At 47.1% G+C, this 18,267-nt stretch overlaps 1 protein-coding gene across 5 annotated transcripts; it reads right to left on the bottom strand.

Moving 5' to 3' along the window:
* Window positions 1-15,850: 15,850 nt before the first annotated feature.
* On the bottom strand, window positions 15,851-17,720 carry LOC119325264 (protein HASTY 1-like). 5 transcript variants are annotated; one of them, XM_037599005.1, is made up of 4 exons: window positions 16,908-17,720; window positions 16,504-16,798; window positions 16,253-16,334; window positions 15,851-16,173 (listed from the first exon to the last, which is right to left on the bottom strand). In XM_037599005.1, the coding sequence occupies exons 1-3, from the start codon at window positions 17,078-17,080 to the stop codon at window positions 16,293-16,295; spliced, it is 510 nt and encodes a 169-aa protein (XP_037454902.1). In that variant the 5' UTR covers window positions 17,081-17,720; the 3' UTR covers window positions 15,851-16,173; window positions 16,253-16,292. The 5 variants fall into 5 exon arrangements, 2 of the variants coding, with proteins under 2 accessions (XP_037454902.1, XP_037454901.1); XR_005157429.1 differs by having other exon boundaries at window positions 15,851-16,334; window positions 16,504-16,727; window positions 16,908-17,715; XR_005157431.1 differs by having other exon boundaries at window positions 15,851-16,334; window positions 16,504-16,727; window positions 17,387-17,715.
* Window positions 17,721-18,267: the final 547 nt, after the last annotated feature.

The following is an 18,267-nucleotide window of genomic DNA, read 5'->3' as shown; positions in this document are numbered from 1 at the left end:
CGAGAATAAGTAGTATGCCAAATCCATTGCTTGTCATCAATTTAATTTGATGAAGGATAAGCATACAATAAATCTTATTCTTATTTCCTCGAGGTGATTCAATTCTTTTATTTTCGGAATTCCAAGTTTTCTTGGTTATATCGTCGCAAAGCTCCATCTAAATCATCGCATGGCTTCACCTTGTGTTTTCAACTTCTCTTTCTTTTTATCATCCTTTTATTACCGGATTTCTTCATGGAGGTTCTACATGGTGGTTCATCAAGGATTCCTTTCATTCTTCAATTGTTCTTCAAGATTTCTCTTGAAGCTATGATCCGCCAAGCTATACTCAAAAATAAACATGGTGTTCAACACATGTTTTGTTTTGAGGAGCTCAAGTATTCTTCATCTTGCATTCCAAAGTGCAATTCTTTCTACCTTATCTGTTGAGGTGGTGTTATATCATTCTTGACAATTTTCATTCATGTTTCGCGATTCACATATTGTCAAGAACGAGGTATTTTAAATCCATCAATCTCTTCTTTGGAGTTATCTTGGTATAGATTTCACCTAAATCCTTCCCTAAGGAATGTTGCTATTTGTGGTGCTTATCAATGATCCAAGTTCTTCATTTATCCTCCCGGAGAAATAAGTTTCTCGTCTCCTTGTTGATATCAATCCAATCATTTGTTTCCGTTGGTGGAAGAAGCTCACCTCATCATTTTGAGATGTTTGCCATAAGCCCATAATAAGCTTATTCTTTTGTTATTGGCTTTCCAACAACTTCGTTCTAACCTTCTTGGAAGGGTGCTTTCCAAGATCATTTGTGGCAGAAGTTGGCATTTCCTTCTCCATTTTGTTATTCCAATGATCTATATTCTATTCTTTCTTCCGGAGACATTGTGATGTTGCTCTTTTCACTCATCATCTCGTTTTGTCGAGATCATGTTATTTTCGTGCTTATCCATTTAACCGGAGTGTTGTGCTCTCTTCAAGTTCTTTGCATCTTATCAAGTTTTGCCTCCTTCCTCAACCGGAGAGCTATCTGAAATCTTTCTTACCCCTTGTGCCATTCTTTCAATAGTTCCGGAGTGCTGCCCGAATTCTTCCTCTCTCATCTTGTTTTAACCGGAGTGGTTTCGAATTCTATCTTGTCCATTAAACTCTTGATTCATGTCTTTGCAACCTTCAAGTTCTCGTAATGTTCCTTGTTCCTCTTTTCTAACGGATTGTTTGCAATCTCGTTCATCTGTGTTGTACTCTTTCTTTTTAATTGCTCAACCTCTCAAGGTCTGTGGTTTCACTCGTTTGTCAAAGAAGCAACTTTGTTTTACCTCTCCTCTTCCTCTTTTGTTACTCTCCGGTGCCATCCTAGATCTCGGGACGAGATCCTTCATAGTGGTGGAGTGTTGTAACGCCCCGGATACAACTTTCCATATTCGTAACTCCGACTCTTGCCATTTCCTGCTATGTGATTTGTTATTTCCTCCGTGGTTGGGTTTTTGTCTGTTGTTTTGCATTTTGTTCTTGTTATGCATCTCATCTCATGTCATCATGCGCATTGCATCGGCATCGTTTTCATAAAACTTGCATCCGTTCGTGTTCCGCCGGTTCTCTCCGTTGTCCGTTCTGAGCCCGACCACACTCGCACGCGCCCGCGACACCTCCGAAATATTATTTTATAAGTGGCATAAAAATGTTCTCGGAATGGGTTGCAACTTGTCGTGCGGTCTTATTATAGTGTAGACAGGCCGCCTGCTAAGTTTCGTCGCATTCGGAGTCCATTTGACTGCCCAACCGTTAAATATATAACCGCGATATAGTCGGTCTAGCGTCGGACGTTTTCGGTATCCGGAAGCTGTTGCCGGGCCTCTCTTCTCTCCTCTCCTCTCAGCCCAAGGCCTCTCATCACAGCCCGTCTAGCCCTCCTACACTTCCCCTCGATCCGGAGCCGTCCGATGTCGATCTGAGGCCCCGAAACGCTTCGAAACCCCCTAGAGACTAAACCCTAGCCCCCCTTTCCTATTTAAACCCCCCTCCTTCCAAATCTGGTCGCCCTATCCCCCCTCCTCCTCTTTTTCCGCGCCAGCCCAACCCGCAGCCACCTCCTCCCACCTCGGGGGCCGCGCCGCCGCCTTCCCCCTCCAAATCCGGCGCCCTCCAGCCCACCTCCGCCACGTGGCACGTCCTGAGCGGTCAGCCACCGCCCGGCCATCGCTCCCCGCCAACCAGGGATCGCCACGCGGCCTCCCAGCGCCCCCCTGGCGTTCCCCTCGCCGCAGCCCGTCCAGGCCCGGGGAGAGCCCGCCAAGCCCATCGGGGCCCGTCCCCGAGCCCGTGCCCCTGTGCCTCGTAGATCCAGGGAGGAGAGGAGCTCCTCCCGTTCGCCTCGCCGCCGCCCGATGCGCCGCCGGCCGCCGCGCGCCTCCCCCTCAGCCTCGTCCCTCCGCCCGAAGCGCCCTGCCAGGTCGCGCTGCCCTCGCCATCTCTCTCCATCTCTCCTCGCCCGGCGTCACGATCTCTCTCTCCCTCCCACTCTACAGGGCTTCGCCGGCGCCGTTCTGGAAGGAGCCGCCGTCCTCGACTTGTATCCGGCCGGAGCTCGTCTTCCGGCCCCGGATCTGGACGATCCCGACCACCTCCGCCCGTTTCCCCGTCCCCGGCGCCATCTGCAGTTGCGCCAAGCCCGGCGCCGTTGCATCCTCTCCTTCCCCTGCTTCGAGCAGCGGTTCGAGAACGAGCGCTCGACCACGTGCGTTGACCGCGCACGCGTGGACCAGGAGGCCTTCGATCGCCTCCAGCGCCTGGGCCAGCGGCCTCCAGGCGCAGCGCGCCCCTCCCGCCTGGGCCTCCCCAGCCGCAGCCGCGCCAAGGCCCAACCCAAGCCAGATCCGGCCTCGCTCGGCCTCTCCATCAGCCTGGGCCCTGGCCCAAGGGTGAGCACCTCCAGCGCCCCTCTCCTGTACACTGCTGGCCCAGCCAGTTTCGGCCCACAGTAGTTTTTTTTTCGTTCTGCGATTTGCTAATTATTCCAATGATTTACTATTTTACAGAAAAGCCCTTGCACCTCATGGATGTAATAACTAAATAACCGTAGCTCGGTTTTAAATAAACTTTATATGTAAATGGGGTGGAAAAATGCCTAGTTTAACATGGTGCACTTTATGTTGCTGTTTAAGAACATTAAAATTGTGTTTAGGGCAGAACGGTACCAAATTCATAAATTGCACATGAGGATTTTCTGGACTTGTTGTTTGTTGTTCCGGCCTCATTTAAACTTGTCTAGATAGGTAGTTTTTCATATGCTTCACCCCTTGCCATGTTTAATAATATTTAATATTGTGTGGTACATAACCGAGAGCGAACTAAATAATTGATGTGGTGTTTCGTCAATATGTAACTCGTTGCATATTGAGCTCCACTTAACTTGTAGTATTGTTTGTTGCACTTTGCCATGCCATGACTCATTAACCGGACATGCATCATACTTGTTTGTGCATCATGTCATGTTTATGCTTGTGCATTTACCATGTTGTTTCTTTCTTTCCGGTGTTGCTTCATAGTTCCAGTAATGTTGCGATCGTGAGGATTCGTTCGTCTACGCTTGGTTCGGTTTCATCCATTCGTCTTCTTCATGGACTCGTTCTTCTTCCTTGCGGGATTTCAGGCAAGATGACCGCTACCCTGGATCTCACTACTATCATTGCTATGCTAGTTGATTCGTTCTATCGCTATGCTGCGCTACCTATCACTTGTTCTTCAAGCCATCCCAAATTGCCATGAACCTCTAACCTTTGACACCTTTCCTATGCAAACCGTTGTTTGGCTATGTTACCGCTTTGCTCAGCCCCTCTTATAGCATTGTTAGTTGCAGGTGAAGTTGAAGATTGCTCCATGGTGGACAGGATTTTTTTGGGATATCACAATATCTCTTATATTATTAATGCATCTATATATTTGGTAAAGGGTGGAAGGCTCGGCCTTATGCCTGGTGTTTTGTTCCACTCTTGCCGCCCTAGTTTCCGTCTTACCGGTGTTATGTTCCCGGATTTTGCGTTCCTTACGCGGTCGGGTGATTTATGGGACCCCCTTGACAGTTCGCTTTGAATAAAACTCCTCCAGCAAGGCCCAACCTTGGTTTTACCATTTGCCTCACCACCACTTATATTTCCCTTGGGAGTAATTAACCCAAGGGTCATCTTTATTACAGCCCCCCGGGGCCAATGCTTGTCTAAGTGTTGGTCCAAACTAGAGCACCGTGCGGGGCCATCCCTTGGCAACTTGGGTTACGTCGGTTCCTGTACGCTTCGCTTATCCGGTGTTGCCCTGAGAACGAGATATGTGCAGCTCCTATCGGGATTGTCGGCGCATCGGGCGGCTTTGCTGGTCTTGTTTTACCATTGTCGAAATGTCTTGTAAACCGGGATTCCAAGTCTGATCGGGTCTTCCTGGGAGAAGGTTTATTCCTTCGTTGATCGCGAGAGCTTGTCATGGGCTAAGTTGGGACACCCCTGCAGGGTATAATCTTTCGAAAGCCGTGCCTGCGTTTATAGGCAGATGGGAATTTGTTAATGTTCGGTTGTAGATAACTTGACACCTGATCCGAATTAAAACGCATCAACCGCGTGTGTAGCCGCGATGGTCTCTTTTCGGCGGAGTCCGGGAAGTGAACACGGTTTCTGGGTTATGCTTGACGTAAGTAGGAGTTCAGGATCACTTCTTGATCATTGCTAGTTTCACGACCATTCCGCTTGCTCTCTTCTCGCTCTTATTTGCGTATGTTAGCCACCATATATGCTTAGTCGCTACTGCAGCCTCACCACTTTACCCCTTCCTTTCCCTTTAAGCTTTGCTAGTCTTGATACCCATGGTAATGGGATTGCTGAGTCCTCGTGGCTCACAGATTACTACAACAACAGTTGCAGGTACAGGTTCATGCGATGATCATGACGCGAGAGCGATGCTTGCTTGCGTTGAGTTCGTCTTCTGCTTCTTCGATCAGGGGATAGGTTCTAGGTCGGCAGCCTGGGCTAGCAGGGTGGATGTCGTTTGAGTTTCTGTTTATGTTTCATCCGTAGTCGGTTGTTGCTCTTATGTATTGTGATGATGTATTCGTGTGGCATTGTATGCCTTATGTATGTATCCCCATCTATTATCTAATGTTGATGTAATGATATCCACCTTGCAAAAACGTTTCAATATGCGGGTCTATCCTTGGTGGGACCTTTGAGTTTCTTTTGGATAGGGTTGCATATTGGGCGTGACAGCAAAGAGCACTAATCCTCTTATTCTGGGCTAAACTCTTCAATGCAACCACCACTACCTCATCTTCTAAAATATTTGGCACTACCGCTCCTGTAAAATTTACATTTATTCGGCTATGACCAGAAAGGTGTGAAACCGAACATCTACAGTTGTGTATGGTGCTGAAATATTACTGTCATGAGGTGTAGCATATGATGGTTGAGAGTAACTGGCCGAATAGCTAGTAGCAGTATGGCCAATTCTCCCATACATCGGCAAGGTTGGATTCACATATTGCAAATTAGTTGCCGATGAATAAAAGGGCGAAACACTTTCTTGTATGCCATTGGAAATTTTAACATAAGGTGTTTCAAATTAATTAACCAAACCCATCATGTTGTTCATCGGCATATGGATTTGTGGGGTTGCCGATGCATGAGAGTTAGGATACATACGTTGTATGTTATTAGTATCATAAGAAGTTGAAATATGTAAAATACTTTGGATCGGCCTATGCACGTAATTAGATGCATTGAAAAAACTAGGGCTGGCCAATACCGTATAATCATTGAATGATCTAGTAACACCATATGAATTATTTGCATCTACAGTAGGGAATTGGGTATTCATATTACCTTTGTAGATTGAAACCCTAGATGACGATCTCTTCGTAGCAAGAATGGGCTGGAGACCGTTCAAAGCTTCGTCCCCAATGGAGTCGCCAAAAAGTATGTTCGCACACGAACACGTCACCGTGTACCCTCGACGCCGAGGGTGATGCACCGCAGCAAACGTCGAAGGAGACCCGCCGGAAGCGCGGTACGCAGGCAATCCGGCGGGCGCTTTTGAGGACCCGAAACCTCACACGCCCGGGAGGGACCCCGTCAGGGTGCATAGATGCTATGGGTTGCCCTAGGTTGACCTGATCTCCCCTAGGGCCTCGAGGTTCACCGCCCTGCAATGGAGAAGAACAAACGAAGAACGAGAAGAAGAAGAACTAGGGTTAAGGAGAAAAAATAAAAGATAAAAAGTGGTAGATGAATTGATCGATTTTGTGTTGTTCAATCGGCCGTCACCCCTTAGGTATATAAGAGGCGGCTGGACTTCCCGTGCAAGGAAAAGGCTTGGATTCACGTCCAAAACCCTAGTCAAATTAGGATTGGTTTTGTCCAAACTTTCCAAAACTGTTCGGTTTAAACTGGCTGCACCTTGCGGGTCATTTTTGTGGTGGTAAGCGACCTTGGATAGAAATGAGTCCAAAAGCAATCTTGACCGTTTCAACGAGACGAACAACTTTCATGTTGAACGTTTTTTCAGAGGTCATTTTGAGGTTCAACTAGTAAGCTTGCACGTGCAACGCACGTCTAAAATGTTGAGAAAGTTATTTCACATGTTACAAATTCAAAATAATTCTTTCAAAAAAAATATAGATGAAATGAATACAAAATAGCATGTCACTCAAGTTGTATTTTTTAAATGAGTCACCATTGTGATCCAGGAACCAATTGAAGAATCTGCCTGGCCACTATAACTAAACTTTTTGAACAAACTGATTTTCAAGATGAATTTACACATGGTCAACAGGTCGTGAGCACATGTAAGCAAAAAAATTGAATTATGCAACACTTGCTCAATCCTACGGACGACTATTAAATACTTGATTCATCTCTACGATTATGGCAGTATCTTTTTTTGTTGAACTGAAACACCAAGCATTCCAAACTTACGACAGACCAACACAATCGACGGTCACAACTCGGGTTCACAGAGGCACTCTGGCTACCAAGATTCGCCAGCACATGTGCTGGTGGTGATTTTTTACAAGCTCTCGAGCAGCACATGACTTTGGCCCCTATGATACCTAACTGGGGACATTTGGCTTCACGGAACAACACCCCCAACAGAGACAGGTCTAATGATGTAGAGGTAACTTATTGTTGCAGGCCCAGGGAATCAGTTCCCAAAATCACACGCCCCATAACTTGCATTTCAGCAAATTGGATTGCCTGCAGAAGGGTCGTAGCCTCAGCTTGCAACGGTCTAATGATGTAGAGGTAACTTATTGTTGTAGCCCCAGGGAATCAGTTTCCAAAATCACACGCCCCATAACTTGCATTTCGGTAAATTGGATTGCCTGTAGAAGGGTCGTAGCCTCAGCTTGCAAAGCGCCAGACTAAGCTGTTAGATGCCGGCTGTAGCACAAAGGATGTCTCCATCAGCATCCCTAGCAATTAGGCCACACCGACCCTCCTTTGACTCGCCTCGGAACACTGCATCCACGTTCAGTTTGATAAAACCAGTGGGGGGTTTCAGCCAGGAAGAAACATGTTTCTGCACACCAGGAGGTTTAGGCTCGAGGAACTCTTTCCATTCAGCACACCTAGCGATATTAAATTGAAATTCCATCTCTGGCATGCACTTTTACTTGTGATTCACTTTCTTTCTCCCACTCCACCAGACCCATAGAAGAGCAATAGCTCGCATCTTCACTTCATTTGGCATTTTCAACAGGGCTAGAAGAACCTCCTTCAGGGTTTGGCAGTACACTTCCAGATATCACGCCATAAGTTGTCTTGCCCCCTGTTACCCGACGAGCTCTCTCCCAGTGGCCTAGTCTTCTGATTCTGCAGCAGATCGAGGTGAACTCTGTAAACAGGCCCTTGCTGTCAGGTTGCCATGCTATGGGATCCTCATTGTGTTCGCAGATTGGGATGCTAAGGATCACACGAGCGTCTTCTGAGATAAAAGTTTGCCTCACCAGCTGGTCATCCCACTGACTTGAGAGTGGATCGATCAGCTCAACGACCTTGGTACCTTGTCAAGACGGATTGAGTTTGCCCATAAATTTAACATTGTCTTCTTATATCTACTTGGCTCCCCTATGATGCGGAGCATCCCTCGTCCATCCACATGGACACGCCATCACCATCGCAAGCACCGAGAGGACCGGTGACAAGAGCACGTGCGCACAACATCGACAACGAGGTCACTTCTTTCCTCTTCGAGTCTCGTTCAGAATCGCATATGAATCGGATCCTACCTCAATCGGAGACGTTGTGCATTCTTAGGTACTTGGGAGATCGTCACGAGGACGCACGGAGGGAAACACCAAGTTCACCCGGAGACACACGGAGGAAGGAGAAGGAAGATGGGCACGAAGGAGTGGAGCCACTGGACACCCTGGGTGCCCGGCCCCTGCATCCCCGGGTGCCCGGCCGTCGGCTGTGCTGGGCCTGGCTGCTCCGGGTGCCTGGCCCCTCCCGCTGGAGCTGCTGCCTTCCACCCCGGGTGCCCGGGCCTTGCTTCCCCGGGTGCCCAGCCCATGCCCCCAGCCGCCTGGCGCGCCACGGGTGCCCGGGCCATCTATAGCCGGCCCTGTCCAGCCCGGGTGCCCGGGCCTCTTTGCACCGGGTGCCCGGACCACTCTATGAATGCATGCGTGCAAGTTGGGTTTTTTGCCCTTGTAACCCTCTCCCTCTCATATTTCGCCCCTAGACTATAAGTACCCCCCACCTAGCTCATTAGAGGGATAGCAAAGAATAGACACAAATCATAGAGCTTAGCTCATGTTCCCTTGTGGGATTCCTCTTGAGAGAGAAGACTCCATTGGAGTGCAAGACCTCCATTGGAGAAGATCCCTAGGGATTCAAGCCCCCCTTGAGGGAAGGATCTACCTAGATCATCAAGCCTTCATCTCCTTCATAGGATTTGGGATGAACTCTACCATGTATCTTGTTTCCCTTTGATTGTTCATGTACCTTGTGGATCTTGTGTGATTGTTGGTCTAATGAATGCGTGATTGGACTTGTTCTTGAGTGTTCCTCTTGTTTTCTCTCTTGTGTTCATCTTGTTCTTGGGGATTCCCCCTCCAATTCGTGAAAGATCTTCACTTAGGGTTCCACCCTACAACATCTTGGTATCATGAGCCATGGTTTCTCACGAAATTGGAGCCCCCATCTTGTTTTCTAGCCTAATTTTGTGTGTTCTTCCCCAATTTCGAAAATTCCCCACCAAAAATAGCCCCAATTTTTTTTGTGATTTGCTGGTTTGATGAGATTTTGTTGGATTTGATCCATGGATTTGCTTGGTTTCAAGTGGATATAGCATTCCCCCCATTCATCTCCACCTTTCCCTCCACAAAATCCACCAATTTCCCCCATTTTCCCACGATTTTCCGGCCAAATCCGACACCCCCGGGCACCCGGACCTCAAACCCCGGGCACCCGGACCCCCCGCGCATCTCCGCTGACCACCCCGGGTGCCCGCACCCCGAGCCCCCGGGCACCCGTGATACGTCTCCAACGTATCTATAATTTTTTATTGCTCCATGCTACTTTATCTACTCTTTTGGACTATATTGGGCTTTATTTTCCACTTTTATATTATTTTTGGGACTAACCTATTAACCGGAGGCCCAGACCAGAATTGCTGTTTTTTGCCTATTTCAGTGTTTTGAAGAAACGGAATATCAAACGGAGTCCAAACAGAATGAAACATTCGGGAACGTGATTTTCTCACCGAACGTGATCCAGGAGACTTGGACCCTACTCCAAGAAGTGCCAGAGGCGGTCACGAGGGTGGAGGGTGTGCCCCCCTGGGCGCGCCCCCCTACCTCGTGGTCCCCTGGTGCTCCACCGACATACTCCTTCCTCCTATATATACCTACGTACCCCCAAACGATCAGAACAAGGAGCCAAAAACCTAATTCCACCACCGCAACCTTCTGTATCCATGAGATCCCATCTTGGGGCCTGTTTCGAAGCTCCGCCGGAGGGGGCATCCACCACAGAGGGCTTCTACATCAACACCATAGCCCCTCCGATGAAGTGTGAGTAGTTTACTTCAGACCTTCAGGTCCATAGCTAGTAGCTAGATGGCTTCTTCTCTCTTTTTGGATCTCAATACAATGTTCTCCCCCTCTCTCGTGGAGATCTATTTGATGTAATCTTCTTCTTTTTGCGGTGTGTTTGTTGAGACCGATGAATTGTGGGTTTATGATCCAGTATTATCTATGGAAAATATTTGATTCTTCTCTGAATTCTTTTATGTATGATTGAGTTATCTTTGCAAGTCTTTTCGAATTATCTTTTTTGGTTTGGCCAACTAGATTGGTAGTTCTTGCAATGGGAGAAGTGCTTAGCTTTGGGTTCAATCTTGCGGTGTCCTTACCCAGTGACAGAAAGGGTTGCGAGGCACGTATTGTACTGTTGCCATCGAGGATAACAAGATGGGGTTTTTATCATATTGCATGAATTTATCCCTCTACATCATGTCATCTTGCTTCAGGCGTTACTCTGTTTTTACTTAATACTCTAGATGCATGCTGGATAGCGGTCGATGAGTGGAGTAATAGTAGTAGATGCAGAATCGTTTCGATCTACTTGTCTTGGACATGATGCCTATATACATGATCATTGCCTAGATATACTCATAACTATGCTCAATTCTGTCAATTGCTCAACAGTAATTTGTTCACCCACCGTAGAATACTTATGCTCTTGAGAGAAGCCACTAGTGGAACCTATGTCCCCCGGGTCTATTCCCATCATATCAATCTCTATCGCTTTATTTACTTGCTTTGCTTTTACTTTTTACTTTGCATCTATCTATCTATCAAAAATACCAAAAATATTATTTATCATCTCTATAAGATCTCACCCTCGTAAGAGACCGTGAAGGGATTGACAACCCAATCGCGTTGGTTGCAAGTAGCTATCGTTTTGTGTAGGTACAAGGGACTTGTGCGTGGTCTCCTACTGGATTGATACATTGGTTCTCAAAAACTGAGGGAAATACTTACGCTACTTTGCTGCATCATCCTCTCCTCTTCGGGGAAATCCAACGCAGTGCTCAAGAGGTAGCAACCCGCACCCCGGGCTGTTTGCCCCGGACCACCCCGGGTGCCCGCACCTCTTGCCCCCGGGCACCCGGGCCCCCGGGCCTCTTCTTCAGCCCAACCTCACTGACCACCCCGGGTGCCCGCACCTTCCACCCCCGGGCACCCGCACCTCCCCGAATCAGCTCACCGACCAACACCGTTTCGGCCATAACTTTTGCTCCCGAAGTCCGTTTTTGACATTCTTTACCTCGTTGAGTAGCTATTGACATCCCCCGTCCATATAGATAGTTTTCAACACCATTTGACTCCATCAAGAATTTGGCATTTTGGCATCTTTGCCTCGGCCATCCACCATATCATCCGCAAAACCACCATAACTTTCCGCAACCTAACCCATTTTCGATCCATATAGCATTTGTGGTTGCTTGAGTGGTGACTTGAGTCTCCTAAGGTGTTTCGACTATTTAGGGACGGCTGCTTCGTCATCAACAACCACCACCACTTCCGCATTGCTAACTCCGGAACCACCAACGCATTCCGCTACCACCATTTGACATTTTCCTTGAGATTTTGAGTTCGCGGTTTTTTACCGTTTCCTAAGGTGTTTCGGCTACTTAGGGACGGGTCTACATCATCTTGGTATCTACATCAAGAACACCGTCACTCATCATCGCCACGAGGTCGTCATCGACATTGACCACTTCACCATTTTGACAACCTAACCGTAAGCAAGAACGGTAACCTCCATATCACCTTGGTATTGTGGTATCCTATCATTGTACATTCTTGCCATTACATTGTTAACCCCTTAGCCCATTTTGCGTCACTTTCCTATCGAGACTAGCCATTTGAGTATTGCCGGCAACGTTACTTGTGCACATTAGTGATCCATACCTTCCATTGCATACATACCATATCATATTGGTATCATCGAGGTATCATCATATCATCCCTTGTGTCACAAGATCGTTCCCGCATATACACAATTGCTATCTTGGTTTGTGCATTTTGCGTAAGTGGCCATATAAAAAAAGGAATAAGCTTTTAAGCAAAAAGAGAGCAAAGAGCTTGTGAGCAAGAGCCATAGCATCATACCACATTGCACATAAGATTGTCATATCCGATCATCTTGGATCATCGTGTGCGAAACACCGGGAACATCATACACATAGCATACTTGGGATAGAAAGCTCATACAACTTGCATCTTATAGGTTGTGCACAAGTGTCGTATCCGCCTATTGAGCAATCGTGCTAGCATCTCTCTTGAGTTGTGCAACACGAGCGTTTTCTGTGGATTCCACATTTGTGCTCATTCCTTGGTTGCACGACCCCATTTATCTATCCGTGTGTGTGTTTCCGTGTGCCACATATTGCTATTGGTCTACTTGTTTCACTTGCGAATTTGTGAATCTTTTCCAACATTATTGACTCTTGCTAACATTTGCATCAAATTTTTGTGCCACTATCCTCACCGAGCTCCACTATAAGCTTTACTTGATAGGTGTGAGTGAACAAGTCCGGTACCAATTCCACTATTGTTTCATCTCACATTGAGTGAAACGGGATAGATCTTCAACTTTGGGAAAAGGTAACTTGGTATTGTTTATCTCATTTCCTACTCACCTCTACTCGAGTCTTGTGATGGATAGGCAAGGCATTTCATCTCCGGTCTTCCACGACAACGACAACGCGAACAACTACATCACCAAAACGTCCATCTTCGGACTACAATGAGCAATGCAAGGCATTGAGCGACTCGCCATCAACATTCGCCAAAACGAAGCAAGTATAAGGGACTACCTCGACACCAAGTTGGCCGAACAAAGGGATCGAGTACGAGACATGATGGCCAACTACAAGTCTTCTTCCCCTTTGTCATCTTCAAGGCAGCGACGCTCAAGTGGCCAATCTTCGGAACATCATCGAGCTCAAGCACTACAACACCATCAAGATGAAGATGCTCGCGATGCGTACACCTACAAGTCCCAAAAAGCTCTACATCAAGCTATGGCCAAACTTCGTGAGCACAAGAGAAGACCGCGAGACAAGCACCACCAAGACGGAGCTACGACCACTTCGGCATCTTCGCCAAGTGTCATCAAGGCATCTTTGCCTTTGGACGTATGGCATCTTCGCCTACCTCCGACGAGTACGCCTACTTCGGCCTTCCTCCACGGCGACGGTGATGAGATGATCGAGCATGGGATTTTCCCTTCAGTCATGGAGGAGAGCGATGGTGTGCCATCTTCGGCCTTCATCCACGATGACGACGACGAGATGGGTGAGCATGGGATTTTCCCTTTGACCACGACGACGTATGATGACTTGAGTGACTTGTGGCACCATATTGAGAGTGAGAGTGACTTCACCACTAGCCCCATATATGACGAGTTGTCCCAATTCCCATGCGAGGAGAGCCACCACCACCACCACTTGAGTGATTTGAGTGACTCCACCATATGTGACATTGAGTGCACCTACCTTGAGGGAGTGAGTGAGCCACCACCACATAGAGAGGTTAAGTCTACTTGTTTCCATGATGTCCTTGATTGTGCTCAATTTATGTGCTTACATGCCATGCCACACCCCCTTGTCACACCATATGCTATGCTTGATGACAACACTTGTTTGGTGAATCACCTCTCGAATGCTTGGTTTTGCTCTAACGCTAACCACATTTGTTTTTCGAAGTGTTTGTTCTAATTGCTAATTTTGAAGGAATCACAAGACGGTGCGACATCAGAGAGTGACCATTTCGAGCTTGACGATGATGAGTGCTTGGTGGTTGTCCACTTCTACACGGCGACGCCATCTCTTTCCCATGGTGATGAAGATCACGATCCGTGGACGGATCTCTCCCAAGGGGGGGGAGAGATGATGCGGAGCATCCCTCGTCCATCCACATGGACACGCCATCACCATCGCAAGCACCGAGAGGACCGATGACAAGAGCACGTGCACGCAACATCGACAACGAGGTCACTTCTTTCCTCTTCGAGTCTCGTTTGGAATCGCATATGAATCGGATCCTACCTCAATCCGAGACGTTGTGCATTCTTAGGTACTTGGGAGATCGTCACGAGGAAGCACAGAGGGAAACACCAAGTTCACCCGGAGACACATGGAGGAAGGAGAAGGAAGATGGGCAAGAAGGAGTGGAGCCACTGGACAACCCGGGTGCCCGGCCGTCGGCTGTGCTAGGCCTGGCCGCCCCGGGTGCCCGGCCAGGAGGACCCGGGTGCCCGGCCCCTCTCGCTGGAGCTGCTGCCTTCCACCCCGGGTGCCTGGGCCTTGCTTCCTCGGGTGCCCGGCCCATGCCCCCAGCCGCCTGGCGCGCCCCCAGGTGCCCGGGCCATCTACAGCCGGCCCTGTCCAGCCCGGGTGCCCGGGCCATCTACAGCCGGCCCTGTCCAGCCCGGGTGCCCGGCCCTTCGGCCCTGGGTGCCCGGCCACCTACAGCCGCACCACCTCCGGGTGCCCGGTCCTCTTTGCACCGGGTGCCCAGATCACTCCATGAATGCATGGGTGCAAGTTGCGGTTTTTGCCCTTGTAACCCTCTCCCTCTCATATTTCGCCCCTAGACTATAAGTACCCCCACCTAGCTCATTAGAGGGATAGCAAAGAATAGACACAAATCATAAAGCTTAGCTCATGTACCTCCCCTTATGGGATTCCTCTTGAGAGAGAAGACTCCATTGGGGTGCAAGACCTCCATTGGAGAAGATCCCTAGGGATTCAAGCCCCCCTTGAGGGAAGGATCTACCTAGATCATCAAGCCTCATCTCCTTCATAGGATTTGGGATGAACTCTACCATGTATCTTGTTTCCCATTGATTGTTCATGTACCTTGTGGATCTTGTGTGATTGTCGGTCTAGTGAATGTGTGATTGGACTCGTTCTTGAGTGTTCCTCTTGTTTTCTCTCTTGTGTTCATCTTGTTCTTGGGGATTCCCCCTCCAATTCGTGAAAGATCTTCACTTAGGGTTCCACCCTACAACACCCTACATGTATTAAGATTGTACCAGAACTGAATTACTTATGTCACAACTAACTAATAAGCATACAGTTCAGTTATGTACAAATGATTCAGAACAAACTTGTGGAGAATAAATTACAGAAATAAGGTTCTGCTTGATGTTTCTTACATAAAAAAAAATTATGGGTCTCTTTTCAAACCTGTATTTTTTTATTAGTAGATGGCCAAGAAGGCGACTCAACTTACAAGTCGTGATCCAGAAACCAAAATAATAGTAAGAACACAAGCAAAATAGAGAAATTAAGCAAAGTATTTTCCGTGTAATCCTCCATAGCATCTTTAAATAAAGCAAGGCATCCATCATACCAAACCATAACATTGAAGATTACAGATTTTTTTCAACTTCCATATTACAAGCAGACTGCAACTCCGTCTCCAAATTGCTGAAAAGGGGGCTCAATAGTTATTTGCTCTAATTCGAAACTTGGGTTCACCTTTAGTATTTTGGTCGTATCTCACAAATCATAAATTCAATTTGAACAAAATTGCACCTGTTGGCTTAGAACGAACGACATGACCTCCACGATTGACTTAATTTGGTAGTAAGCACTGTTTAATTCCAGTTAGACTAGTAAGTTTACTGGCTCAGACAAGCAAAGCTCAAATCATTACTTGGCATGAGTTTTCCAATCCATGTATCTACTTTCCATCTAAGGCTAATTGGGGTTTACTTTTTTTGAATTTTAATTGGGGTTTACTTTTGCTGCATTGAATCACACATTCATGCCAAACTCACGAGAGTGTTCATAATGAGGAAAAAAGTGCTCATAATGAGGGGGAAAAATGTTCATAATTTCCATTACATAGAGAACGCATGATGAAGCAAAACTGAGGAGCAGAAGACATAGCTGCAACATAGGGAGGCTACTGGTGGAGGTGAGAGGCGATAAATGTCGAGGTGGAGTGCCTCACCGTGGTAGAGATGTCGGCCGTGTCGATGGGATAACAGAGGTGAGGAAGACAACTGAGATGGTAACTGGTGAGGGGAACATATCACGTGTTGCTGAATCAAGCCTTTAGTGATACTTACCAGTTCCAGTGATACTTGTCAGCCTAAAAAGATTTGGTCACATCTGGAGATGAAGTCAAATTCATTGTCCAGGATAAAAATAGTTAAACACTTTTTCACTGCAAATGGTATGCATATCTTACTAGTGTAAAAATAGATCAGTGATGAACTTGTGTTCTTGTTTTACTTTCTGAACTGTGCATGACCAAAGCCTCCAGAGCCAAACTGAAAAATGAAAAAGTATCAATACAATGAGTTTGAGTGGTACTGACAACAGTCTGGGACAACAAATTCACAACGTATTTTTGGCATAATAATTCAGTGCGTTGATATAACCACAAAGTACATAATTTCCAAATACAGATATACTTTGTCATGATCTCAGAAAAAATACCTGTTTAGGTGCACGATCTTTGTCTGACAGATATAGATATATTCCTCGACAAAGTCCAATAAGCTCCGCACTAACAACGACATTCAACTCAACAGAAAAGCCCTGTGTTATAGACGAAAATATATCCTTTCTAACAAACTGCCTCAGCTCAGCCTGGTTTGTTGCAACAGCAAGGTGAATCAATGCACCATAAAAGGGTATTACTTTAGTCACTTCTTCACTATCTGTCCAAGTGAACACTTCAATAGTTATTCTCAAAGCAGTTAGGGTAATGTCAACATTAAGCATAAGAAATCTGTAAATAAATAGTAGCAGTCAGTCTTTGTTCATCTGTTAAGGTGCTGCTCGATGAAATTTAAGAACTAAGGTATACACACATATGTGGCAAGAAATTTTTCTAGTACCCAATAAGAGAGCTGGAAGCAAATGATTCCAGACTTTTAAGAGAAGAATCAATCCGGTTGACAGTTCCAAGTTGTTCCAAAGATGGAAGTCTACTCTTCAAACTAGGTAATGCTAAAACCCAAAGCACAGAACAAACTTCACGAGTCAAGTCTTGTAATAGCCTCTCTTCCATCACCTCTACCTTAAGTTCTGACCCAGAAACATTACCGAAGTTATCAGGAACCTGACCTGCTCTTTTCACTCACAAAATAAACAACACACAGAGAGCCACTCAGGACAAACGATAGCCAAAGAATAAATTTTGAATGGTCTCTTGTACAAATAAAAATGAACATCTCTCCGTCTTTGATTTCTTACTACAAAAGACCATGCATTTGACATGTACAACAATGATTTATACTGATTTGCAATGTACGATTGTTCTTAAGAAAATTGTTGACTAGGTAACAGAAAGAAAAAAAAAGAAGTGGTACTTGACTCGGTGGTGGATCTCTAGATGGACGCCGCCAAGGAAGGGCGTGCTGGCCGGGGGCGCCGTCGAGGGAGGGCGCGCTGCGGCGCTGCAGGTGGCACGGGGGCGGGGGAGCCGCCGAGGGACACCGCCCTGGGACGTGGTGGGCGGCACGGGGCTGGGGCGCTGCAGAGGGAGGCCGCGCGGGGGCGTGACGGGCCGCAAGGAGCCGGGGGGCAGCGCCACCGTGGGAGGGTGCGAGGAGCAGCGACGGCTGGTGGCAGGGTGGGCGTCCGAGTGAGGGCTCGGCGGCCGGCGGCGTGGGTGGTTCCGCGAGTCGTGCGTGGGAGGTGGGGTGCTGATTTTTTTCGTTGACCAGAGGACCAGATAGGATGCGCAGATGGCAGAGTTTTGTCCGCTCATGTAAATTGCTAAACATACACAGGAGAGGATTACTTTTTATGTGGACGGTTAGATGTAATTAGGTGGATCTAATCGTGAGGTGGTATTTTGTCTGAGCTGTCCTTTGTACACGTTTCTGGGTGCGTTTAGAGATGAACATGTTTGTTTGTTTAATAGTAGTATAGAATAGCTCACGCAATACATCTGTTTGCTCGCGCTACCCATCACACATGGCGTCTGGTGGGGGCGCCATATTTCGCCTCCTGACAGGGTTGTATTCCGATAGCTCTAACTTTTGCATACGAACTCGTATTGGGATGATTTTTATATCAAAATCGATCGTTTCGACGAGACGAAGACAATTCCTGTAGATCATTTTTCCATAAGAGGCATTCTTGAGAGCGTAATAATCCTAATAGTGTTCTGGATACAAAATCTCAGTACTTCGAACATAACTTCGGCCTTAGAGATGAGACCGGATGGCTATGGCCCAAATATCAAAGTTT

The sequence above is a fragment of the Triticum dicoccoides genome, chromosome 6B, assembly GCF_002162155.2.
Source record: "Triticum dicoccoides isolate Atlit2015 ecotype Zavitan chromosome 6B, WEW_v2.0, whole genome shotgun sequence".
NCBI classification, from domain to species: domain Eukaryota; kingdom Viridiplantae; phylum Streptophyta; class Magnoliopsida; order Poales; family Poaceae; genus Triticum; species Triticum dicoccoides.
Note: the sequence above shows the minus strand (reverse complement) of the source record. Positions and strands in the feature narration are given on the sequence as shown.

What these genes read in the sequence shown, in the direction of transcription:
- LOC119325264 (XM_037599005.1), bottom strand. Translation starts at nt 17,080, where the DNA reads ATGGAAGAGAGGCTATTACAAGACTTGACTCGTGAAGTTTGTTCTGTG. An exon ending in GCTTCCAGCTCTCTTATTGG is followed by an intron (nt 16,799 to 16,907) that starts GTACTAGAAAAA and finishes ATTTATTTACAG; the next exon opens with ATTTCTTATGCTTAATGTTG. An exon ending in AAGATCGTGCACCTAAACAG is followed by an intron (nt 16,335 to 16,503) that starts GTATTTTTTCTG and finishes TTCATTTTTCAG; the next exon opens with TTTGGCTCTGGAGGCTTTGG.